A 26,399-nucleotide genomic window follows, 5' to 3' on the forward strand; every position below is an offset into this window, starting at 1 on the left:
TTTGGTTTTTGTTTTTTAGTTGTTGTTGTTTCATTTTTAACTGGGCCCCTCTAATCCCAACAGAGGAGAGTGTGCAGGAGCGGGAGTCCAATAGAAGTCCTTTCACATGAGACTCGAGGGGTAAGGCATGCATGTTTCCATCTGACACTCTGCTAGGGCTGGTGTTTCTGGCATGTGTGTGCTTCATTGATTGTGGAAGGTTATTGTGAAGATGGCAGAGGCTGCTAGAAGGTGTTCATTTAGAGAGTAGTTTTGCCCATTGACCTTTAAAGACTCTGAGAGGTTCTGCTGTAAAGAAACCTGGTTAAGAAGGGAAGAATAAATGAGAAGATATCATGGGAAAACATTCAGAAAAATCCACAATGTGGAATATTCTATTAATACAAGACAACTGACTTGGTCTCATAAAAAAATACACTACTCTTTTTAAAAAGTTCAGGAAGACTGTTTTAAAATAAAAGGCACTAAACAGACATAACAATCAAATGCAATGTGTGAACTCTAGATTTTAGTTCAAAAGAAAAAATTATCTATACAAGTAGTATTCAGAAAAAAAGGGAAAATTTGAACATGGACTGGGTATTACATGGTATTACAAAAAATTATTGTTAATTTTCTTAAGTGTTATAATGCTTCTGTGGTTATGTAAGAATGTCTTAGGAAATGCATGCTCAAGTATTTGGAAGCAAAGTTTAATGTTATCATGAGTCTGCAACTGATTTTCAAGTTATTCACCACCACCAACAACTATATACATATATATAAATGAAGATGGCAAAATGTTAACAATGCTGAACTTTAGTGGTTAATATGTGGGTGTTCTTTTGTGTTACTCTTAGCTTTTCTGTAACTTTATAATAAGAAGTTAAAGAAAAAGAAGCATATTTAACCTAGTGTTCCAAACATTTGACTCTGAAACTCTTTTTTACCCCTTACAATAACATTAATACTGAAGCATCTTCTGCTTCTTAGAGTACACTCTGGGACTAGGACAAGTTCTTAGTAGCTATATTTAAAAATATACAATAATGATAAATGCTAAGTAAAAAATAAAAATCTTCTTGAAAATTCAAAATGCACTCTGAAAGCCCATCTCAATAACTCAGAAAGAGCAAGTCTAATGCTCTTGGCATAGTGGTGTGACTTTATTGACCAGAAAGATGAAGGTCAAAGCTTACACAATGATTCCTGAATGTCTAGTAGGCATTAACCCAAAATGTTTCTCTTAGTATAACCTCAAGGATGATGATCCAGGCTAAAGTTTTGGTTTTTTTTTTGTTTTTTGTTTTTGTTCTTGTTTTTGAGATGGAGCCTCGCTCTGTCCTTAGGCTGGAGTGCAATGGCATGATCTTGGCTCACTGCAACCTCTACCTCCTCTGTTCAAGCATTTCTCCTGCCTCAGTCTCCCAAGTAGCTGGGAGTACAGGTGCACACCATACCTGGCTAATTTTTATATTTTTAGTAGAGACTGGGTTTCTCCATGTTGGTCAGGCTGGTCTTGAACTCCTGACCTCAGGTGATCCACCCTCCTCAGCCTCCCAAATTGCTGAGATTACAGGCGTGAGCCACCATGCCCGGCCCTAAAGTTTTAATCATCTGTATACTTCTGTGCTTAAAAAACTATGGGAAATGGCCGGGCGCGGTGGCTCAAGCCTGTAATCCCAGCACTTTGGGAGGCCGAGACGGGCGGATCACGAGGTCAGGAGATCGAGACCATCCTGGCTAACACGGTGAAACCCCGTCTCTACTAAAAAATACAAAAAACTAGCCGGGTGAGGTGGCGGGCGCCTGTAGTCCCAGCTACTTGGGAGGCTGAGGCAGGAGAATGGCGTGAACCCGGGAGGCGGAGCTTGCAGTGAGCTGAGATCCGGCCACTGTACTCCAGCCTGGGCGACAGAGCGAGACTCCGTCTCAAAAAAAAAAAAAAAAAAAAAAAAAAAAAAAAAAACTATGGGAAATAATAGATCACTCAGAGCACTTTCAGGAAGAGATGTAAAGAAAAATTTGCAGGCATAATTGATGCAAAGCACACAGAATAAGGTTAATAAAATTATTATTTATAATTTTAATCTGAATCCATAGCATTTATAAACGTGTATCATTTGATTTCCTTCAGTGGAGATTTGGGGATGTATAGTTGACTCTGTTGTCATTCACTTTCTCTTTTTCTGGTAAATTTTTTTTTAGGGAATTCCTCTTGGGCAACACTTCTACGTAGTCTAAGTGGGCCACATATACACCCCTGCCCCTGCCCTTTCTTATAAAAAGAGGTTCACATAACGCAGATCTGACCATGCACCCAATTCAGTGCAGTCAATTCTAGATATTTTGCTGAAATTATGTGAAACAAGGCACTTCCTTTCTACTGGCTTCATTAATCTGGTTGTGTGTGTTGTTGGAAGCCCCTTCATCACTAGGGAGGTAGACTGTCTAGGAATTAAGCCAACCAAGAGCAAAGGAGACCTAAGAGATGGGGAGAGACGGATTCCTGATGACATATTTTCTGTACCTGGATCCAGCTCTGCCTGAAGCTATTTTGTGTTATTGGACCTTTTGATTTCAAGAACCTATAAATTTCCTTTTGGTTTAAGTCAGGTTGACTGGATTTTTGTTCATGACAACTAAAAAGCCCTGAAATATATTAGGAAGATATAGAAAACTCTCTTCTATTTTCCCCTTAGAGAGTCATTAAATTTGGGCCAGGCTTATGCCTGTAATTCCAGCACTTTGGGAGGTTGAGGTGGTAGGATCATTTGAACCCAGTAGTTCAAGACCAGCTTATACAACATAGGAAGACTCTGTCTCCATTAAAGAATCGGAAAATTAGCCAGGCATGATGGTGCATGAGTTGGTGACAGGCCAGGTGCGGTGGCTCATGCCTGTAATCCCAGCACTTTGGGAAGTGGAGGCAGGCAGATCCTTTGAGCTCAGGAGTCCCAGACTAGCCTGGGCAACATGAGAAGCTCCATCTCTATTTCTTTATTTAGAAAAAAATCACTAAATTTGAAATTTTCAATTTCAAAACAATTTGAATGTATCAGTTAGTATTTTTTGTGACTTAAAAAAAAAGCACTGATTCTTCAAATAGCCAAATAATAGTGATGATAATAGTAAAAACATTTAAAAGAGATTAAATCATAGAATTAAGAACTGTAATTAATATGACCACTATGGGGGAAAAAATAATGTTCTTTCATTATTATTATAACTACCAACGTAATCTTCATGGAATTTTGCAGCTGTTTATAGGAGAAAGTATCCTGCTTTTTGTACTTTACAATATAAATTTTAGTTAATCCGTGTTTCCTCAGCCCTATAAGTCTAGTTGCAAAAAAAAAAACAACAAAAAAAATTTTTATTAAAGCATCTACTTAGCCATTCCAGCCCAAATTCACCACTCAGGGAATACTAGCTTTCCTTTAAATTCCTCCAAAAAATAGCTTGATAAACTCAGGTGGAGTAACGTGTATCTGTGGCTGGCTTGTGTGTCTCTAATATTGTTGTCTTGGGGTTCTGTAGATATTTTACTAAAACACTGAAGGAAGATACCATGGTGGATCTGGATGGGCCCAATTTGACTAACAGACATAGAACTGATTTAGACTCACTCACTCCTCTAACCTTGGGTCCTCGTATTACCTGTCTCTATTTTCTCTTCCCTTAGGATGAAATCTTGACCTGAAGGTCCCTTATGCAAATAAGCCCTGGAAGATTGCCCCTTGCCAGTCCCTCAGGCCTGTCTACCATATTTGAAACCTGCAGTAAAAACTGCTTACAGTCTCAAGGTAAGAAGAGATGGTCAGGAATTACTTTTTAAATAAGCATTACTGTGACGAAAATTCTGATAGTAATATGGACAATGAAGTGCAGGCTGAAGGGGTCTCAGATAGAAATGAGGAACCTATTGGGAACTGGAGCAAAGGCCACTTTTGTTATACTTTAGCAAAGAAATTGGAGGCATTGTGTCCTTTCCCTATGGAGCAGTGAAACTTTTAACTTGAGAGTAATGATTTAAGATATCTAGTGGAAGAAATTTCTAAGCAACTTAGAAATGTGACCTTGCTGCTCTTAACAACCTATGCTCATATGTATGAGCAAATAAATGATCTGAAACTGAAACTTATATTTAAAAGGGAAGCAGAGTGTAAAAGTTTGGAAAATGTGTAGCCTGGGCACGTGACAGAAAAGAAAAGCCCATTTTCATGGGAGGAATTCAAGCAGGCTGAAGAAATTTGCATAACTAAAAGGAAGGCAAGTGCTGATAGCCAAGACTATGAGGAAAAGGCCTCAAAGGCATTTCAGATCTTGTGGCAGCCCTTCCCATCACAAGCCCAGAGGCCTAGGAGGACTGAATGAATTCCTGGGCCAGATTCAGGGCCCACCTACTCTGCACAGCCTGAGGACCCTCCTCCCTGCATCCCAGCTGCTCCAGCTCTAGTCATGGCTAAAAGGGGCCCAGATACAGCTCAGGCTGCTGCTTCAGAGGGTGCAAACTGTAAGCCTTGGTGGCCTCCACATGGTATTAACCCTGTAAGTGCACAGAATGCAAGAGTTGAGGCTTGGGAGCCTCTGCCTAGATTTTAGACAATGTATAGAAAAGCCTGAATGTCCAGGAAGAAGCCTGCTGCAGGGACAGAGCCGTCATTGAGAACCTGTACTAATGAAGTGCAGAGGGAAAATGTGGGGTTGGAGCCTCCACACAGTCCCCAGTAGGGCACTGCTAATGGAGCTTTGAGAAGAGGGCCACCATCCTCCAGACCCCAGGATGGTAGAGCCACTGACTGCTTGTACCCTATGCCCAGAGAAACCACAGACATTCAATGCCAGCCCTTAAGAACAGCTGCAGAGGCTGAATCCTGAAAAGCCATAGGGCAGAGCTGCCCAAGGCCTTGGGATCCCACTCCTGGCATCAAGTGTGCTCTGGATGTGGGACATGGAGTCAGTCAAAGGAGATTATTTTGGAGCTTTAAGATGTAATGACAGCCCTGCTGGGTTTTGGACTTGCATGGGCTTGTAGCCCCTTTCTTTTGGCTGATTTCTCCCTTTTGGAAGGGAAATATTTATGCAGTGCTTTTACCACTATTATATCTTGCTAGTAATTAACTTGTTTTTGATTTTATAGGCTCATAGGCAGAAGGAACTTGCCTTATCTCAGATGAGACTTTGGACTTTTGAGTTAATGCTTGAATGAGTCAAGACTTTGGGGGACTGTTGGGAAGGCATGATTATATTTTGCAATGTAAGAAGGACATAAGATTTGGAGGGGCCAGAAGTGGAATGATATGGTTTGGATCTGTGTTCCCACCACAGATATCAAGTTGAATTATATTTCCCAATGTTGGAGGTGGGGCCTGCTGGGAGGTTATTGGACCATGGGGGCAGAGTTCTCATGAATGGTTTAGTACCATCCCCCATTAGTTCTGTGTAGTGAATGAGTTCTCATGAGATCTGGTTGTTTAAAAGTGTGCAGCACCTCCCCAACTCTCTCTCTTGCTCGTGCTCCAGTCATGTAAGATGGGCCTGCTTCTCCTTTGCCTTCTTCCATGATTGTAAGTTTCCTGAGGTCTCCCCAGGAGCAGAAGCCACTGTGCTCGCTGTACAGCCTGCAGAACTGTGAGCCAATTAAACCTCTTTTTTTTTGTAAATTACCAAGCCTCAGGTATTTCTTTACAGTGGTATGAGAATGAACTAATACACTACCCCATCACGTTTTATTATTGTCACTTTCCAATCTATCCATGGAAAAGGGCAGCATAATAACAATAATTGGTCCTAAGTTTTCACTCAAAAGCTATTTTAAATGAAACATGTATCTGTGATAAGTGGTATATATCTACATATGTAATAAAGCCCATATAGTGCTTTGCATAGAATGGATCTTTGTAGATATCAAACAATTGAATGAGTTAATTAACACATTTAGTAATAGAAAGAGTTTGCAAATAATATTCTGTAACATTAATAATTGTAGGTTGAAGCCAGGCACAGTGGCTCACGCTTGCAATCCCAGGTACTCAGGAGGCTGAGGCTGAAGCATTGCTTGAGCCCAGGAGTTCAAGACTGAAGTGTGCTGTCATTGCCCCACCACACTCCAGTCTAAGTGGCAGTGAGACCCTGTCTCTAAAAATAAAAATAATGATAACTGTAGATTGAGGTTTCTCAACAAAGTGCTTACCATAAAAATTGCGGTTCTTTGTAGAATACATAGTTTTTAAAATGTGAGAGTTGTAACTCTGATTTGCCCCATTGTGCCCAGTGGATCATGGGGGTGGAGTTTCATGAATGGTTTAAAGCCATCCCCCCTTGGTACTATATAGTGAGTTATTTCTCACTATATAGTATGTCCAATGTAGTGCCTTGGTACATACTGGTTGATGGACTAAATAAAAGTACATTTGGAATATTCCTATTTTTTGATAAAGAACATAAGCCATTATGCAATAGGCTAAAATGGGACTCTCTTTTTCTTGCCAAACTTCTACTTCAGTTAGAGATTGCTTGGGGCTACAAATAACAAAAAATTCAACTCAACTGTTTTAATCAATAAGAAATTGTATTGGCTTATTTCCTATGACATCCAATAGCCAGGCCTCTGGCATTTGGTCTTGTCAGCACAGTGAGTTCATTAAGGACCTAAGTTCTTTTCATCTCTCCACTTTGCCATATGCACAATGTTGACTTCATCTTGTGGCTGGCTTCCCTCTTGGTGAGAAGTGGCTACCAGCAGCCATTAGGGTTACATGCTCCCTCATTTACCTTTAGTGTGGAGAGACATTGAACATGCTAACATCTATGGCTTTATCAGAAGAGTTAAGAGGTTCCTTCCGGGTGGCTCAAGCCTGTAATCCCAGTACTTTGGGAGGCCGAGACGGGCAGATCACGAGGTCAGAAGATCGAGACCATCCTGGCTAACATGGTAAACCCCGTCTCTACTAAAAAATACAAAAATAAAGCCGGGTGAGGTGGTGGGCGCCTGTAGTCCCAGCTACTCGGGAGGCTGAGGCAGGAGAATGGCGTAAACCCAGGAGGCGGAGCTTGCAGTGAGCTGAGATCGTGCCACTGCACTCCAGCCTGGGCGACAGAGTGAGACTCCGTCTCAAAAAAAAGAGGTTCCTTCCTAGATTCCCTGAAAAACTTCTCTCCCTCTCATTGCATCCCATGACCATTCCTGAGCAAGATACGGTGGTGAGAGGGATGAGAAATTACTTCAATGGCATAGACTAATCAAGTCACAGTCTTGGAATTGGAGAGCACTGGGGTTTTCTCAAAGTGCTGACTGTTTATAAAAGGTATAGACATTCTAATAAGAATCTGAAAACTGTCAGAAAAGGAGAAATAAATGCTAGGAAGGCAATGAACAATGCCTACTACTTGTCTGTAAGGCCCAACTCCCTACTTTTAAGTACCACTGTTGCTGCATTAATTTTCCATGACAATTCTCCAAGATCTATTGCTTTCCTTCATGTAATATTATTCAACTGGATTTTTATCCCTCATAGCCCAGTGTTAGAAGATAACATTAGCTATCATGTATTGAGGGAATCTGAAGAAACAGATTCCCCTCACCTCCACCCAATCAATTATTTTACATTCATTATCCTATGAAGGACATAGTATTAGCTCCCATATTCTTGATGAGAAAACCAAGACTCAAAAATATTCAGCAAACCACCTGAAGTCCCCCAGCTACTAACTGTACAGATGAAAGTCAAGTTCAGGTCTTTAGACTCTGAATATTCTGCTCTTTTCACTATATTATATTGCCTCCCAACTCAGCAAAATATATTTTAATTTAGAAGACCATTCACATTTATTATAATATTTTTTTTTTTTTTTTTTTTTTTTTTTTTTTGAGACGGAGTCTTGCTCTGCCGCCCAGGCTGGAGTGCAGTGGCCGGGTCTCAGCTCACTGCAAGCTCCGCCTCCCGGGTTTACGCCATTCTCCTGCCTCAGCCTCCCGAGCAGCTGGGACTACAGGCGCCCGCCACCTCGCCCGGCTAGTTTTTTTTGTATTTTTTAGTAGAGACGGGGTTTCACCATGTTAGCCAGGATGGTCTCGATCTCCTGACCTCGTGATCCGCCCGTCTCGGCCTCCCAAAGTGCTGGGATTACAGGCTTGAGCCACCGCGCCCGGCCCACATTTATTATAATATTTTCCCTTTGATCAAGTTAGAACATTTTTAGGAACAGAGGGAAACTCCTCAAATTTTCTAACATCTTCTGTGTTTCTTAGGACATACCTTAGAAAAAAAATGCTTTAAATCTGTCTTCCACAAATGAACCAGACTATTCTATTTTTTGTATTTGTTTATAACTAATCACTAGTGTGGTTTATTACTCCTGGGTGTTTTCTGCATTCTTTCCATTTCAAATTACATCATAAATCATATTTACTTATTTTGGCCTTATGTTACTGAGGTTTTTTTTAAGATGTAGAATTCTTTGCATTTAGTCTTTAAAGTTCTATAAAATCAGGACCACCACATTGTTCAACTCTGCTGGTAATGTTCACATCTTCATCTATATGAAAAGTGTTCCCTGAAGTCCTGTGTGCAGTAGTGTGGTTAAAATCTAACTCCAAAAAATGTTCAGAATAGAGGGATGGTTTATCTCTATTTTATAGGGCAACTTTGATTTCTTCCAAACTGCAAGTATGTAGATCTGGTTTCTCTTCTAATCATTTCCTATTTGGGTGATAACCTAGAAAGGAGGGAAATTTCGGGGTCAACCTGTGTATTTGCCTTTGCTGTGTGATGTGAATAGTATGTTCTACTCTAGCAAGAATCTAAATCTGAATAACCTTCAGGGACTTCCTTGACTAGGACACAACTGAATCTCCGTGTTGCCTATAGAAATGCAGATTAGGGTCAACACCAATAGGATGGCCATCCTGAGGGAAAATGTCTCAAATTTCCTGACCTACAAATGCCTCCAGGGATGGGAACCAAGTCATCTAGTTATATACTCAAGTTTCAGATTTGGCTAAAATTAGAGGAAGTTCCTTATTTATACAAGAGAAGAATTTCTATATAAATTGGGCTTAACTAAATCTACAAAATCTAGGAAAACATCAGTTTAATGGGATTTCAAATTAACTTCTTGAGTTGGTATTGTATATTTCCAACCCAGATGAAGAATTCTCAAAATTTCTAGGTAACAATCAGCTGAATACCCGTTGTATTGTAAAAACCAATCTAGATAACACTTTTGCAATAGTTTAAAAGTTTTAGTCTTGCCTTTTTAACTGGCATTTCCTCTTCTTTCTTTACTGTAGAGCCTCAGTTTTTTCATTCCTGCCTCCATACAATTCATATGCTCAGTTCCATGTTCAAGCCAATCATGGTGGCTCCATTTCTCTTGCAATGATAGGTCTAAATATGGACATGTGATATACTTCTGGCAAATGAACCATTTAGGAGAGTCTATTGGGGACTTCTGAGACATGTTGTTTCATTTCTATAAAGGGTACAAAAAAGAGAAATCCTTCTTCTTCTGGACATTGCTACATTTGAATGTGATGCCTGGAATTGCAGCAGCCATTTTGTGACCTCAAGGGGAACTGGCCTGAGTGTCAAGTCCGCCACTCAAGATGGCAAACTGGAAAGAGGAAAAGGATCTGAGCCCTTGTATGAGTGAGGCTGCTCCAGAAAAACAGAACCAATAGCATTTAAATAGATATATAAGAGGAGATGTATTATGGGAATTGGCTCATGTGACCACGAAGGCTGAGAGGTCCTACCATATACTGTCTGCAAGCTGGAGAACCAGGAAAGCTGGTGGTAAAGTTTAGTCTGAGTCTGAAGGCCTGAGAATGGGGGCTGTGGAGGTTTGTGCTGCTGGTATAAATCCTGGAGTTTGAAGGCCCAAGAACAGGAGTGAACTGTCCAAGGAAAAGAGAAGATGGGTGTCGCAGCCCAAGAAGAGAGAGAGAGGATTCACCTTTCCTCTGTCTTTTTGTTCTGTTTGGGTGGGCCCTCAACAGATGGGATTATGCTTGCCGCCCCTGGTGAGGATTGATCTTCTTCACTCAGTCTTCTGATTTGAATGTTAATTACTTCTGGAAACACCCTCACAGGCACACCCAGAAATGATGTTTTACCAGCTATCTGAGCATCCCTGAACCCAGTCAAGTTGACGCATAAAATTAACCATCACAGCCCTTGATTATGAAGTTGAGCTACTTACTTAACCAACGCTGGCACAGCCCTACCACCAGACTTCTTGTCATGTGAAATAATAAGTTGAAGCCAGCTGAGTCAGCTTTTCTGTTAGGGTAGTCTTAACTGCAGAAAACAGAAAACGTGTCTCAGCTGCTTTAAATGTATTATCTCCGTTGAGAGCATTCGAAGTGGTCCAACATTAGGAATCATATTTTGAAGACTCTCTGAGATTCTCCTTGATTTCTGCATCTAAGAATTCCCCCTACCGTTCCATTTGGTGATCCTTCATGCCATCATTGAGATGACCTTTCTAAAATTCAAATTTGGTCAAATTATAACTGATTAAATTCTTCAAAGGCTACTTTTTGCTTTCTTGGCTTGGCACACAGACCTGTCTTCACTGGGTCCAGGCTGAATTTCTCTGCCACATATCTCATTAGGTCAGGCCCCAAAGGCACCCTAAAGCTATTGTCATTACTTGACTATGCTATGTTCTGTCTCCCCTATGCTTTGCAGTGCTATTCCCATTGCCTAGAACATGTTTCCTGACCTGAAGGGTCACCCCCAAACCAGCTTCTTTTGGCGAGTCTTTCCTAATGTCCCTTCATAGTCCCCCAAGATTGTCAGATTCTCCTCTTCAGTGCTTCTGGCACCCTGACTGGATGCCCCTGTTATAACACAGGTGACACTGCTATGTAATTGTCAGATCGTTTCCTACATTTGACTATAACATCTTTGAAGGAAAAATGTGCCTTTTTCATCTCAGCATCTCCAATGCTTAGCTTATTAACTAGCACAAAATAAGCAGGTAATAAATGTTTATTAATGAATAAATAATGCTATAATCTAGACTTGGGTTCATGAAAACAACTGTATCCTCTCTTTGGCTGATTTATTCCTGGTATTTTGCAGACCATTGCATCCTCAACAGGGTAAGGAGGAGCAAAGAGAGGAAGGAAAAGCTACAACTCTGTAACATATGTTGTTAAAATTTTGGAGGAAGGTAAACCAAGCTTAGTAAAGATTTTCTTTTGTATATCTTTTATCTGTTCTATCTCTAACTCATATGATGAATTATTCAACAAATATATACTGACAGCCTACTACATGTCAAGCATTGTTTAAGCACTTGTAATATATTAGCGAACAAAACAGCCCTCAGAGAGCCTTGGCGCTACAAAGAGCTTTAAACAATCATTTCTCCTTTCTGCATCTTAGGCCTGCATTTGTGCATGAACAAGAAACACTGTAATGGAAAGCTTTAGATCCTCATATAAAAGTCACTGATAAACACATGGATATATTGTTCATAAGTGTTGCCACTTCTGTCTAGAATGAAGAACAGTTGAGAGGAAGAGGTTACTGATCAAATCCACTCCTTGACCTTGTTCTCAGCTATTTACACCAATAGGCATTGAATTCATTTTTTTTAACAAGGGAGTTTTATATATGCATGCAGCATTCTGAGGTTTAGACTTCCTTCCTAGCTGCAAATCTCTTTGAGGCTCCATCTGGGACATTGAGCCCCACCCATATGCATCACCTTGAAGCTTCCTTTCTCTGGTTTGCTGGGGACTTTGTATGGAGAGGCTACATCTGGGCACAGCATTACACCTTTAGAGGCTGCTGGGGGCACAGGGACGATTTCCAATAGAAACCAAGTATATTTGAAAGACACAAAGTCAAGCTTTTATGTTTCCTTCCTACAACCTCAGCTTCTGTTGAAGTGAAAACTAGACTGGAAATAAAGGCCACAGTGATTTTCTTCTGAGAAAACACATTACCATGTTAAAAAAAAAAAAAAAGTCCCAATTGCTCCGTGGGGAAGGTTTTTATTTTACAAATACTCTGTGGCTCTGAAATGACAGCATGATTACATTTCTGACAGCACTGGTATAATTCTCAGACTACCCAGGGAGAGCAATGTGGGGATTTTCGTCCTGGAAAGAAAAGGCAAACTTGCAGGTGCCGAAGGTACATTTGATTTAAGCACGATTCAAAATAAGTAAATACAGATGATAACACAGCAAATACTGAAAGTTTGGTAATTTAGCAAAAATAAATGGTCTTATCCAGAGCACTATAAATGCGTGAAAGAAAACTGCAAAAATAACTTTTTATTTTTACAACTTCCCAGTGTCTCACTGTCTCCAAATGGGGAGATATGAGAGGAACTGTAGGGAAGAAGAGAAACTGGAAGAGCGTAGGGAAATGTAAACATGAGAACGGAATAGGAGAGTGGAGGAAGGGGACAACTTCAGTGTCACTCTCTCACAGACTCTCCTGCCCCTTGTGATCTGGACAGACCCTGGCAGGCCTCGAGTTCCCTGGAGGTTGCGCCTCAGCGACAGATGACCCGTCTCTGACCACTGGGCACCTAGAAGGCGCTTTCGCAGGAGCAGGGCAGGGGTCTGGGGCGCGGAGGGGGTGGGCGCAAGCCACCCTCCTCCAGCGGTTCCCGCCGAGCATGGTGATAATGAGGGTGGGGCCAGCGTTGGCGGTAGAGTGCTTGGTGGCCCCTGGGCCCCTCCTCGTCCTCCGCGCCTCCCTGTGGCGCGCAGCAGAGAGAGCCCAGGCGCCTCCGCAGCCGTCGCCGCAGCTGGCAGTCGCCAGCCTGGAAGAAGAGGTAGACGAAGGGATTGAGAGCGCTGTTGGCCATCCCCACGACGCGCAGCGCAGCCGACAGGCCCTCTCCCTCCCAGTCTCCCGCGGGCCCGGACGACCACGCGGCCGCCAGCCGGGCTGCAAAGTAGGGCAGCTCACAGCCCACGAACAGCAGCGCCAGCAGCAGGCTCATCTTTAGGCTCTGCACCTTGGCGCGGGGCAGAGCGCTGGGTGCAGGGGCTCGGCCTGGACTCGCCGACCAGGGCGCTGCAGCCGCAGGGGCCTGCGGCCGGCGCCGCCACCAGACGGAGAGTAGGTGGCCGCAAGCTACGCCCAGGACCATGACAGGCGCGGCGAAGCCCGCGACGGCCTCGTAGAACGCGTAGACCTGCAGGTGCCAGCGCGGCAGGGGCGCGAAGATCCCGCGGCAGCGACGCTGCCCCGGCCAGGCGCGGGCTGCCGGGGGCGCTCCGGGCTGCGAGGACGGTGGCGGCGGCGGTGGCGGCAGCGGCGAGGGGGAGTCCCCGCGCACCACGAAGGCCGGGGGCAGCGCCAGCAGCAGCGCCAGCAGCCAGCCCAGGGCGGCGAGGGCACGCGCGGGCAGCGGCCGGCCCTGCGGACGACGCACTGCGCGCTGGCGCTCGAGGGCGATGAGCACCACGAGGTGGGCCGAGGCACCCCGCCCGGATGCCTGCAGCAGCTGCAGGAAGCGGCACGCAAGGTCGCCGGTGGCCGCGTGGGGCTCGCCCAGCAGTTCCCAGGCCAGCTGCGACAGCGCCGTGCCCCCGCACGCGTACAGGTCCGCCAGGGCCAGCTGCACCAGTAGGAAGTCCATCTTGCGACGCTTGGGGCCCGCCCAGGGCCCGCCGCCGCCGCACAAGCGGCACAGCACTGTGGTATTGCCTGCCACCGCCACCACCAGGATGATCCCCAGGAACACCAGGCGGACGCGGCGGCTGGGGGGCCCAGAGGCGGGGGCTCCCTGCCCCAAGGTCAGGTTGAGACCCCAGCCGAGCAAGATGGGCACGGAGAGGTTGGGCGCCGGCGGCAGAATTGAGGGGCTAAAGAGATCCTCCATCCTTGCCCCGGAGGAAGAGGAGGCACCGAAGAGGGCGGGCAGGACGCGGGAAACCGAAGTGGAGGCGAGGCGGCGCGGCGAGCGACGCTAGGTCTACGAGTTCCCAAAGTTAGTTGAAAACGCACCCGCACAGAGAGGGAGATGGATTCGGGCGGCTTTGCGCTTAGTTGTTTTTGTCGATTGTCCTCGTCATTTGTCACTCAAATGTGGGTTGTACACTCGAGGAACACACATGATTCCTATTCTCCACCTTCTCCGCGTCTTCCCTCCCATTCCCGGCGGATACTTTTCTAATCTCTGCAGCGCCCCCCGACGCTACCCTCGCGGAAGCCGCGGACCCCTGGTCTCTGAGAACCTCATCCGTTCTCTACTGACGTGTAGAACACAGCAGGACAGAAGGTCGCTTTGCTTGATCATTGTATACCGCCAATGTTATCCCAGCACCCACACGAGAGAGGACCTCTTGACTGAGATTGTACCACACGCCCCCACCACTCCAATGTGATTGCCAGTAGGAAAAAAATAGAAAAGACATTAGTTTTGATTTTAAAGGTTTGAAATGCCATGGATCTGCATGAGCATGAGAAAAACAGGAACACAAGAAACCTAACAGCGTTTTGAGCAAAGAGGAGACCTGTTAGCTGAATTTTGATCAAGATGTGTCTTCTCTGTCCAAGAATGAAAGTATTTTAATTAGAGAGTACTAAAGTCAATGATGCTGCTTTTAGGAATGGCAGTGGTTTGCAGATCGTTCTATATACTTCTCATTACTAGGAGCAGTGGGTCACAGCTGCTTTCTTGGTGATGTAAAATTCATTTCATTAGTCTGAAGAGGGCATTAATAGGTTTTATGCAAATGATAGTGCATTTATTGCTTTTCCCCTAATATTTTCATCCAGTGAAGGATGCGTCATCACACTCCTCAGTCTCTTGATTCTGTTTTCCAGCAGATGGGAAGTTGCTAGGAGGGGCTACGCCTCCAATAAGCCTAGAGAAAAGGTGACTAAGAAAGTGATAAGGCGGCCAATTTTTTAAAAAAAGAAATCCAAGTCACAGGAAATGGTTTAGATTAAATGTTGTTGCTTTCATTTTAGCCCTGCCTCCTCACAGACACATTTTAATTTCCCTGTTGCAAGCATCAATTTGTCTTTTTATGCACCCTCCACATTAATCATGGTGAAAGTAGAATTTCCTGTACTTCCTGGCCTGGGGGCCAGGGAGGTATGAGTGTTTTCTGGGGTTCACATTCCTAGGCTGAGGAAACATTTGGAACTCTAAGATTCATGGCATAGGAAGATTTGGTGGGTTCCATGATAGTTCTGCCAGCTGCTGTAGGAATCCCATTTCCCAAGCTGTTGTCCTTTGGCCAGAAACCTTGCTTATTTTCATCATGATCTTTGTGGTGCCTTGCTCTGGTCTGACATGTTGTAGTTATCAGTGGGTATGTGTTGAGTTGATGAATTAGTGGATATATGATGCTTTTCAGATAACTTTGAGCATAAATTCCTGCCTTGACTATAAATTCATCACTTAAGAAAAAATTCCTTTTATACTATGCCAGTATTGTCCAGAAGAGCCCAAGGAAGCTCTGTGGAGACATAGGAATAAGTGTTCCTGGTGGGACATTTAAGAAAGAGCTATCATTTAAGTGATAGCCTTGGAAAATCTGATTTGATTTTCATACTCTCCCTTTAGAAGTTTTTGCCCAAGGCCTTTTTCTATGCACACACATCATCCCAGTTTATAATGCACTTCTTCCAGGGAGACTTCTCTGAGCAATGCTCATCATGCAGTGATTTTCCTAGCCAATATCATTTCAGTGTTTCTCAAGATAGTCTATCATTTGTCTCAAATTTGTTGAAATGCTCCTGTAGATTAGCATTTCAAAATGACTACAGTGAAATTACATTTCACAGAACTTAACTTTAGTAAGATCTGATAAAACATTGATTTTCAACTAGTTCTTTTTTTTTCTTTTTTGAGACAGGGTCTCACTCTGTTGCCCAGGCTGGAGTGAAGTGGCATGATCATAGCTCACTGCAGCCTCGACTTCCTGCGCTCAGGTGATTCTCTCACCTCAGCCTCCCAAGTTGCTGGGACTACAGGCACACACCACCACACCTAGCTAAGTTTTGTAATTTTTGTAGAGGCTAGGTTTCGTTATGTTGCCCAGGCTAGTTTTAAACTCCTAGGCTCAAGAATCCGCCCACCTCAGCCTTCCAAAGTGTTGGGATTATAGGCATGAGCCACTGGGCCTGGCCTAAACTAATTCTTATTAAAATTATACATGCACAGAGTTTTGAAAGTCAAATGGAACTAGAAGGCTAATAAAGAGTTTCCTGTTCCACACATCTCCACTTCTTTATCTCCTCTTTCTAGTGGGAACCGATTTAGACTCTATTTGTTCTTTCTTCTGGCATTGACTTAATTCATAATAGTAAATAATATTTGTGTAATGCTATCTATTGATTTAACAAACTGATATATTATCTGTTAACTTCTCACTAGATAAAGACTTACTTCTTACACCTCTGTCACTACTGTTTCCATTTCCCATACCATTAGAACAATACTGTAATTTTGGGTTAGACTTATATTTGGTGTTTATATTATTATGAAATAAAAATATTCACAGTTGAGTGTTGTATATTGTGATTATAATTTTTTGTTATTTTTAAAGTTAATAATTGCCTTTTCTTACTTTTCATTGTTATCATAGCTAATTCTTCCTGTACCCTCAAATAGCCCCCCATACAATTTCTACAAGGTCAGTTTCATAACGTAATATAGCAGCTCCAGTTTTTTTTCCCAGAAACCTCTTTACCAGAGACTTTCATTTTTCTCTTATTTGGGCTAATTTCTCCCAAGGTTTACTGCAGAACTACCACCTGCGGACCTGCATTTGTTGTCATTATTGACACTTTTTGCCTTTCTCTTGGGTTGCAGTTCCTGTTTCTTGGATCTCCGGTCTTTTTCCTTGATTTCTTCCTTTTTGGTAGAACACATCATCTAATATTTCATAAGGTTTACAAGGTTGTACAAAGCCTGAGAACTAAGTGGTAAGAGACCTCATTGTACTCATTTTTTGAGTCATGCAGATTCTGTCTGGACATGTTGCCCTCTAGGCCAGTGGTCATCCTGGCATCTCACATCAGCATTGTCCTAGGGATTCCTTTATCTCATGCTGGTTCTTTTATTTTCTAATTTAATGGATTTTTTTTTTCTTTCCTGGTTTATTTTCTTGCTTGGGAAGAAAGCATCTTTCAGTGACTTCTTGAGAGAGGGTAACTATTTGGGATCCTACATGTCTGAAAATGTCTTTATTCTATCCTATTGCCTAACTCATTATTTGGTTGGGTTTAGAATCCTATTTTTGAAAATCTTTTCCTTCTGAATTTTGAAAGCATTGCTCCATTCCCTTCTGGCTTCTAAGCGTTTTTGTGGAGAAGACTGAAGCCATCTGATTCATGTTTTGCTTAGAAATGATCATTGTTTTTTCCTTTCTTTCTTTCTTTCTTTTTTTTTTTTGAGATGGAGTCTCCCTCTGTCGCCCAGGCTGGAGTGCAGTGGCCAGATCTCAGCTCACTGCAAGCTCCGCCTCCCGGGTTCACGCCATTCTCCTGCCTCAGCCTCCTGAGTAGCTGGGACTACAGGCGCCCGCCACCGCGCCCGGCTAATTTTTTGTGTTTTTAGTAGAGACGGGGTTTCACTGTGGTCTGGATCTCCTGACCTTGTGATCCGCCCGCCTCGGCCTCCCAAAGTGCTGAGATTATAGGCGTGAGCCACCGCGCCCGGCCTGTTTTTTCCTTTCTAGAAGCTTATTATTCTTCTCTTTTTTCCAGCCGATTTTACAAAAATGTGTTTTTCTATGGGTTTATTTTTATCTAATGTGCCAGGCATAATCAAAGATAATGAATTGTATTTAATTGTAATACTTATTTAGTGGCCTTTACCTAAATAGTCTCCCAGCCTGTCTTTCTTTGTGGGATGCTGACATTTGAAGAGTCCCTGACACATGTTTAGCAGAATATCCTTAAAATTGTATTTGTTTCCACATAATTAAATTTAGATCTGAATTTTCTGGCAGGAACATTACATAGGTAATACTGTTATTAGTGTATCATTTCAGGGGCACATAATGCCACTTTGTCTCAATATAGATGATATTAGGCTTGACATATATGTTTTGAAAATTCAGTAGTTTTAAATTAAATAAGCAGTACATATTAATTGCAGAAAAGTTAGACAATACATATTCACATACAAAAAAACACAACATACTGCTCAGAGAAAACTGTTAATGCTCAGTGATATATACTTCAGACTATAATGACTAGATCTATATATTACAGAAGTAGATTACACTGCATACAACATTTTATATCCTGCTTTCATGTCACCTAAGATTGTATTTGGATCACTTCCCATGTCAGTGAAAATATGATATAATTATCTGTTTAATGTTGAATGGATTACTATTATTTAAATAGCCCCCTATTCTTAGACAAAGGTTTTCTCATTTTCACTTTATAAATAATTCTGTGAAGAACATCTCTTCACCTACATCCTAGCACACGCATTCAATTATTCCCTTATGATAAAATCCTGTCATTGGAATTGCTGAGGCCGAGCATGTGCATTTTTAAAGCGTTTTAACATATAGTACTGAGTTATCCTCGACAAGGGATGCAAGCAATGTATGTGTCTTTTTTCCCCATAGACACAAAACAATATGAGCATCATCAGCGTTTGTCATCCTCATAGATGAAAACATTTCATTATTTCTTCATTTTAACAATTGAGATATAATTTATATTTCATAAAATCTAGAATTTTAAAGTATACAATTCAGTGCTTTTTAGTGTATTTACAAGTTTGTGCTACCACCGCCACTATCTAATTCCAGAATTTTTAAATCGTTCCCAAAATAAACCCATACACATTATTTTCCTCTCCCAGCCCCTGGCAACCACTAGTCTCCTTTGACTCTATGGATTTGTTTATTCTTGACATTTCATAAGCATGCAGTCACATAATGTAGCCTTTTGTTTCTGGTTTCTTTTGTTTTGAATAATGTTTTGAAGTTTCATCCACAATGTAGCATGTAACAGTATTTCATTATTTATGACTAAATAATATTTCATTATGTGGATGCACCAAATTTTGTTTATCCATTCATTAGCTGTTGGATATTTGGGTTTCCATTTTAGGCTGTTTCCATTTTGGTTGTTTCCATTATAGTGAATAATTCTGTTATGAATATTTGTGTACAAGTTTTTCTGCAAATGCCTGTTTCAGTTCTCTAGAGTATATTCCCAGGAGTGAAATTGCTGAGTCATATGTGAATTTCATGTTTAACTTTTTGAGGAACTGCCAAACTGTTTTCCATAGAGTCTGGGCCAGTCCCACCATTCATGTATGAGTTTTCCAATTTCTCCCTTTGTGTAGATGCGGTTTCTCATTTGGGATCATATTCCTTCTGCTTAAAGAATGTCCTTTAACTTTTTTTATAGTTCAGATCTGCTGGCAACACATTCTCTTATTTTTATTTTTATTCTTTGTCTTATAAAGTTTTTATTTCACCTACATTTTTGAAACACACTTTTGCTGCGGATATAGGATTCTAGGATGAGTTTTTCTTTCAGTACTTGAAAGAAGTTGCACCGTTGTCTTCTAGTTTGCATAGTGTTTGATACATTTTGCTCATCTTTGTAATGATGTAATTCTTATCTTTTTGTTTGTTTATTTGTTTGAAACAGAGTCTTGCTCTGTCGCCCAGGCTGGAGTGCAGTGGTGTGATCTTGGCTCACTGCAACCTCTGCCTCCCGGGTTCAAATGATTATCGTGCCTCAGCCTCCCAAGTAGCTGGGATTACAGGTGAGTGCCACCACCCGGCCAGGCTGTTCTTGAGCTCCTGGCCTTAGGTGATCTGCCCAGTGCTGGGATTATAGGCATGAGCTACCATACCTGGCAGGTTTCTTTTTTTGGAATGTTTCTTTTTTTCTGTGGTTGCAGTCAAGATTTTCTTCTTGGCCGGGCGCGGTGGCTCAAGCCTGTAATCCCAGCACTTTGGGAGGCCGAGACGGGCGGATCACGAGGTCAGGAGATCGAGACCATCCTGGCTAATACGGTGAAACCCCGTCTCTACTAAAAATACAAAAACTAGCCGGGCGAGGTGGTGGGCGCCTGTAGTCCCAGCTACTTGGGAGGCTGAGGCAGGAGAATGGCGGAAACCCAGGAGGCGGAGCTTGCAGTGAGCTGAGATCTGGCCACTGCACTCCAGTCCGGGCGACAGAGCGAGACTCCGCCTCAAAAAAAAAAAAAAAAAAAAAAAAAAAAAAAAAAAAAAAAAGATTTTCTTCTTATCTTGGTTCATCGCAACCTCCGCCTCTTGGGTTCAAGTGATTCTCATGTGTCAGCCTCCCAAGTAGCTGGGACTATAGTCATGCACCACCATGCCTATCTAATTTTTGTATTTTTATTAGAGACGGGGTTTCACCACGTTGGCCAGGCTGGTCTCAAACTCCTGACCTCAAGTGATCTGCCCGCCTTGGCCTCTCAAAATGTTGGGATTACAGGCGTGAGCCACCAGGCCTGGCCTTTTATATATATTCTGCTTGGGCTTCTCTAAACATTTAGGTTGGTGATTTGTTGTCTTTTATTAATTTTGGAAAATTCTCAGCAATTATCTTTTCAATTATTTCTTCCAACACTATCTCTCTCCATTCTCCTTCTGTGACTTGAACTACATGTGTATTATGCCATTTCATACTGTCCCACAGCTCTTGGATGCTCTATTTTTCCTCCACTTTTTCTTTTTCTCTTTTTTCCCTTCTCTTGTTCCAGCTCTCCTCAGAAGGGCTTGTCACCTTTTGAAATTCAAGATGTTATTTTGAAAATGTTCTGTTCTAACCTGTATTCAAGCTTACTAATTCTTTCTTCTATGTGTAGTCTGCTGATAAGGCAATTGAAGGAATTCCTCATCCATAATAGCATTTCTAGTGTATCCAATTTATTCTTTTTTAAATCGTTTCCATCTCTGCTGAAATTCTGTGTATATTCATGCATGTTGTCCACATTTTCCACTATATCCTTTAACGTATTAATCATAGCATTTTAAAAATTACTTTGGCAGTTTCAGCCTCTGGGCCATCTCTCAGTTTGATTCTGTTTACTGCTTTATCTCTTGAAAGTTGGCTTTTTTTTTTTTTCTTTTTTACTCTTTTGCCTTGTAAATTTTACTGAATGCCAGACATTATATGTAAAAGAATAAGAGTGACTGATGTAAATAGTGTTTACTTCTGAAAATAGCCATGCCTCTTCACCCATCAGGCTACCAGGGTGGTAAATCTAATCAGTAGTTGAGCTAGGTTTAGGTTTTGTTGTTGCAATAGTTATCATTATTATACTACTGACTTCATATTCCTCCATACTGACATCTTGCATTTCCTATGAGGCCTAGAATGCTAGAAGGTTTTTCTCAGTGTTTCTGCTCCATCCCCAACTTTCAGCTGGCCCTTCATACTTGGCCACCAGAGTGGCGGAGGGGATGGGGATGTTTCTCTCCAGGCTTCTGCCCCTCTCCCAGAAGTCCTGTGCTGTTTGTTGCCCATGATGGGTGCAGGGTGGCTTTCTCGGCCTTTCTGTTCCAACCTTCATCTTACGTAGGCCCTGGGGGCCTGAGCCTCAAGCGTGGGAGTTTCTCCATAATCCTGTCCCTTCCCTCTATGGCAGTTGAATTCTGTCTCTTAACTTCCAAGAGCAAATTTCCTGGTCTTGTCCCTTTTGTGAGAAACCTTTGCTTTGTAACGAAGATTCTGGGCATGATTAGGTTTCTCCATCTTCCCCAGCAGCGATAGCTTTTGCTGTAATCTACCCCTCCCCAGTGACAGTTGACCTTTTGCTGAGGACTGGGGGTGAGAGGGTTTTCTGATCTGCCCCAGTGGCAGATGTGTTTTACTTTGTATGACAAAAAGTCCTGGGTTTTGTGCTTGTCCTCAAGAGGCAGCCACTCTGTCTGTACACCCATCCCACTAAGGGAGCTCCATCAGGTCTTCTGCTCTGTCCTTATCTTTCTCGTTAAGTACCATGTTGAGTCCGTGAAAGAAAGCTGGTTAGTCAGTGGGCACACCATATGTGGGGGGTTCCCAGAGTTTCTGCTGTTATTTTCACATACATTTGGCCTTTAAATATATGTCAAAGTATCCATTGCTTTTTTACCCCTTTTTTGCCTGCAAGTTTTTCCTCCTGTGTTCTGTCAAAGGTCTCACCTGTCCTGGGAGGTGCTTGCCACCTTTCTGAATTCAGTTCACCTGTTGCTTGGCAATCTTCTTTCTCTGATAGGCTCAAGAAAAGTTTTGATTTTGTAGATTTTCTGGCTTTATTTTTTTCTTTTTGTGGTTGTTGTTAACATGGGAGCAGTATTCCTTTGCATCTTTGTCTATGCTAAGTGGAAATACAGATCTCAAACCATTATTTAAGGATATCAAAACTTCACCATAAATATTGCAAAATTTATGGATTTTTTCCTAACTTTTAACATTGAACAGTTTTTAAATTTCCTTTAATAATAAAAAGTTTAAGGCTAAGAATATTATTCTGAGTATAGTTTTGGTTGTATCATATATTTTTCTAAATGTTCTTGTCTGTAACCATGCTATCCTAAATGACTGATCTAAATTTTCTCGTTTTTATTCCTTTTAAAATAGCATATAATTTTTTGACACAATAATTATTTACGACTTGGCTTTTTAATGTTAAAATTTTTTAAAAATTGGGTTAAGCCAGGTTCTATGCCTCATACCTGTAGTCTGAGCACTTTGGGAGGCTGAGACAGGAGGATTGCTTGAGTCCTGGAGTTTGAGACAAGCTTGGACAACATAGGGAGACCCCGTCTCTAAAAAATAAAAAAATTAGTCAGGCATGGTGGCTCACAACTGATAGTCCTGGCTACTTTGGAGGTTAAGGTGGAAGGACTGCTTGAGCCTGGGAGATGGAAGGCTGCAGTGAGCTATGATTGCACCACTGCATTCTAGCCTGGGTGACAGAGTGAGACCCTGTCTCCAAAAAAAATTTTGGTGGTAAAAATTCTACCTAATGAAAGCTTTATATACATAATTGTAAATAATACATACATAATTATAAACAATATATATGTATACACACACAAATGCGTATGGCCAATGTAGAAGGGGGATAATAGCTCTAACGGGTCTAGATGGTCTGTTTTCCACATGAGTTTCTTCTACCTTGTTTGTGTTGAGTTGTCTCTTTTTTGCTTCATGGCCCCTCATTACCAAGTTCTTAGTTTGATTCAGTGGTTTATAGTATGTTTTAGTAGCCAGTAATATTAATCCCACCTTGATATTATTTTCCCATAATTTTATTACTTATTTCAGACATTCATTTTTCCATAAATACTATAAGACCGTTTCATTCAATTTTAAAAAAATCGAACAAAAATATCGATTTTCTGGAATAAAATCAGAATTGCACAAAATTTATACATTAATTTTGGGGAAGAGATATTTACAGATTAGATCTTCACATCCAAGAACATGCTGTCATTGCATATTCATATTTTGTTTATATACTTCAATAGACGTTTATAGTTTTTAAAATCTAGGTTTGTATACCTCTCATTAAAATTTATTTTCCAGCCTGACCAACATGGTGAGACTCTCATGTCTACAGAAAAACTTAAAAATTAGCCGCACATGGTGATGCACACCTGTGGTTCCAGCCACTCAGGGGGCTGAGGCAGGAGGATCACTTGAGCCCAGGAGGTTGAGACTGAAGTGAGCGAGCCATGTTCACACCACTGCACTCCAAACCTGGGTGACAAAGTAAGACCCTGTATCAAAAATAAATAAATAAGTAAATAAACAAATAAATACATATGTATAGGATAACATGAATGTAATATTTTCTCTAATTTCTGTTTTTACCTAGTGATTCCTTTTATAGATATATGTTGATTTTTCTTTTTGAGATGGAGTCTCACTCTTATTGCTTAGGCTGGAGTGCAATGGTGCGATCTCAGCTCACTGTAACCTCTGCCTCTTGAGTTCAAATGATTCTCCTGCCTCAGCCTCCCAAGTAGCTGGGATTACAGGCACCCACCACCACACCCACCTAATTTTTTGTATTTTTAGTAGAGATGGGTTTTCACAATGTTGGCCAGGCTGGTCTTGAACTGTTGAGCTCAGGTGATCCATCTGCCTCAGCCTCCCAAAATGCTGGGATTATAGGCATGAGACACCATGCCTGGCCACTGATTTTTGTATATGCAGCTATTTAACAAATTGCATCTATTCTAGTAGTTTTTATGAGGATCTTCTGGGTCTAATAAGTTGAAAAACCACAAACAGTAGAAAGAATACAAAATCCATTTAAAAACCAAAAACAAAAACAAAAGCAGATAAGGCTCCTAGTCGATACGGATGCTTCTTTTCTGAGGATAGTAGTTTGAATAACAAGGTCCCAGACTGGTGATTCCCGGATTTTGCTGCACATTAGAATCACCTGGGAAGCTTTTTTTTTTTAAGACAGAGTCTTGCTCTGTCACCCAGGCTGGATTGCAGTGGTGTGATCTCAGCCCACTGCAACCTCTGCCTCCTGGTTCAAGCAATTCTCCTGCCTCAGTCTCCCAAGTAGCTGGGATTACAGGCACGGGCCACCATGCCCAGCTAATTTTTGTATTTTTAGTAGAGACGTGGTTTCACCATGTTGGCCAGGCTGGTCTTGAACTCCTGACCTCAGGTGATCTAACTGCCTCAGCCTCCCACAGTTCTGGGATTACAGCCTGGGAAGCTTTAAAACACCTGCAACCTTGGGTAGGAGCCAGGCAATAAAAATTTTTAAACATCCTCAGGTGATTCCAATTTGCAGTGAAGTTGTGAACCGTTCTAGCCCAGCATTGAGCAAATGATGGCCCACAAGTCAAATCCTGCATTTTTGGAAACAAAGTTCTATTGGAACATAGCCATGCTCATTTGTTTACATATTGTCTTGCTTGCTTTCACACTTCAGTGGTAGAAATGAGTAGTTGTGAAAGAGACCGTATGGCTCACAAAAACCAAAATATTTAGTATCTAGCCTTTTTCTCAATAGAAAAATATAAAATCACAATGAGGTGTAACCTCACTCCAATTAGAATGGTTATTATCAAAAGGACAAAAAATAACAAATGCTAGCAAGGATGAGGAAGATGGGGAACTCTTACACTGTTGGTGGGAACGTAAATTAGTTCAGCCATTATGGAAAACAGTAAAATGGTGCCTCAAAAAACTAAAAATAGAACTATGATGTGATCCAGCAACTCCACTAGTAGGTGGATATCCAAAGGAAAGGAAATCAGTACATCAAAGGGATACATGCACCCCATGTTTACTGCAGCACTATTCACAATAGCCAAGGTATGGAATCAACCTGTGTCCATCAACAGACGAATGGATAAAGCAAATTTGGTATATATACACAATGGAATACTATTTAGCCGTAAAAAGAATGACATTCTAGGGCCGGGCACGGTGGCTCAAGCCTGTAATCCCAGCACTTTGGGAGGCCGAGACGGGTGGATCACGAGGTCAGGAGATCGAGACCATCCTGGCTAACACAGTGAAACCCCGTCTCTACTAAAAATACAAAAACTAGCCGGGCGAGGTGGCGGGCGCCTGTAGTCCCAGCTACTCGGGAGGCTGAGGCAGGAGAATGGCGTAAACCCGGGAGGCGGAGCTTGCAGTGAGCTGAGATCCGGCCACTGCACTCCAGTCCGGGCGACAGAGCGAGACTCCGCCTCAAAAAAAAAAAAAAAAAGAATGACATTCTATCATCTGCAGCAACATGGATGAGACTGAAGAACATTAAGTTAAGTGAAATGAGCCAGGCACAGAAAGATAAATGCTGCATGTTCTCACTCATAAGTAGAAGCTAAAAAAAGCATTGATCTCATGCAGGTAGAGAGTAGAATAGTGGTTACTAGAGGTGGGGCGGGTGAGGAGACAGAGGAATAACTAAAGATTGTTAACGAATACGAAAGTACAGCAGGGTAGGAGGAATACATTCTAGTGTTCTGTAGTACTATAGAGTGACTGTAATTAACAATAATTTATTATAATTTTCAAATAGCTAGAAGAACAGATTTTGAATGTACACAAAGAAATGATTAATGTTTGAGGTACTTGGTATGCTAATTACCCTGATTTGATCATTACACCTTGTATACATGTATGGAGGTATACTGTAGTCCATAAATAGGTATAATTATTTATTTAGTTAATTTATTTATTTTGAGAAGGAGTTTCGCTCTTGTGCCCAGGCTGGAGTGCAATGGTGCAATCTCGGCTCACAGCAACCTCGGCCTCCTGAGTTCAAGCGATTCTCCTGGTTCAGCTTCCCGAATAGCTGGGACTACAGGCATGTGCCACCACACCGGCTAATTTTGTATTTTTAGTAGAGACAGGGTTTCTCCATGTCTCTACTAAGACATGGAGAGGTTTGGTCAGGCTGGTCTCAAACTCCTGACCTCAGGTGATCCGCCACCCTTGGCCTCTCAA

At 42.0% G+C, this 26,399-nt stretch overlaps 1 protein-coding gene across 1 annotated transcript; it reads right to left on the reverse strand.

The window, feature by feature from the left end:
* Window positions 1-11,976: 11,976 nt before the first annotated feature.
* On the reverse strand, window positions 11,977-15,900 carry GPR150 (G protein-coupled receptor 150). The gene has a single exon (XM_033179091.1). The coding sequence runs from the start codon at window positions 13,840-13,842 to the stop codon at window positions 12,538-12,540; it is 1,305 nt and encodes a 434-aa protein (XP_033034982.1). The 5' UTR covers window positions 13,843-15,900; the 3' UTR covers window positions 11,977-12,537.
* Between the last annotated feature and the right edge of the window lie 10,499 nt (window positions 15,901-26,399).

The sequence above is a fragment of the Trachypithecus francoisi genome, unplaced genomic scaffold, assembly GCF_009764315.1.
Source record: "Trachypithecus francoisi isolate TF-2019V2 unplaced genomic scaffold, Tfra_2.0 Lachesis_group2, whole genome shotgun sequence".
Taxonomy (NCBI): domain Eukaryota; kingdom Metazoa; phylum Chordata; class Mammalia; order Primates; family Cercopithecidae; genus Trachypithecus; species Trachypithecus francoisi.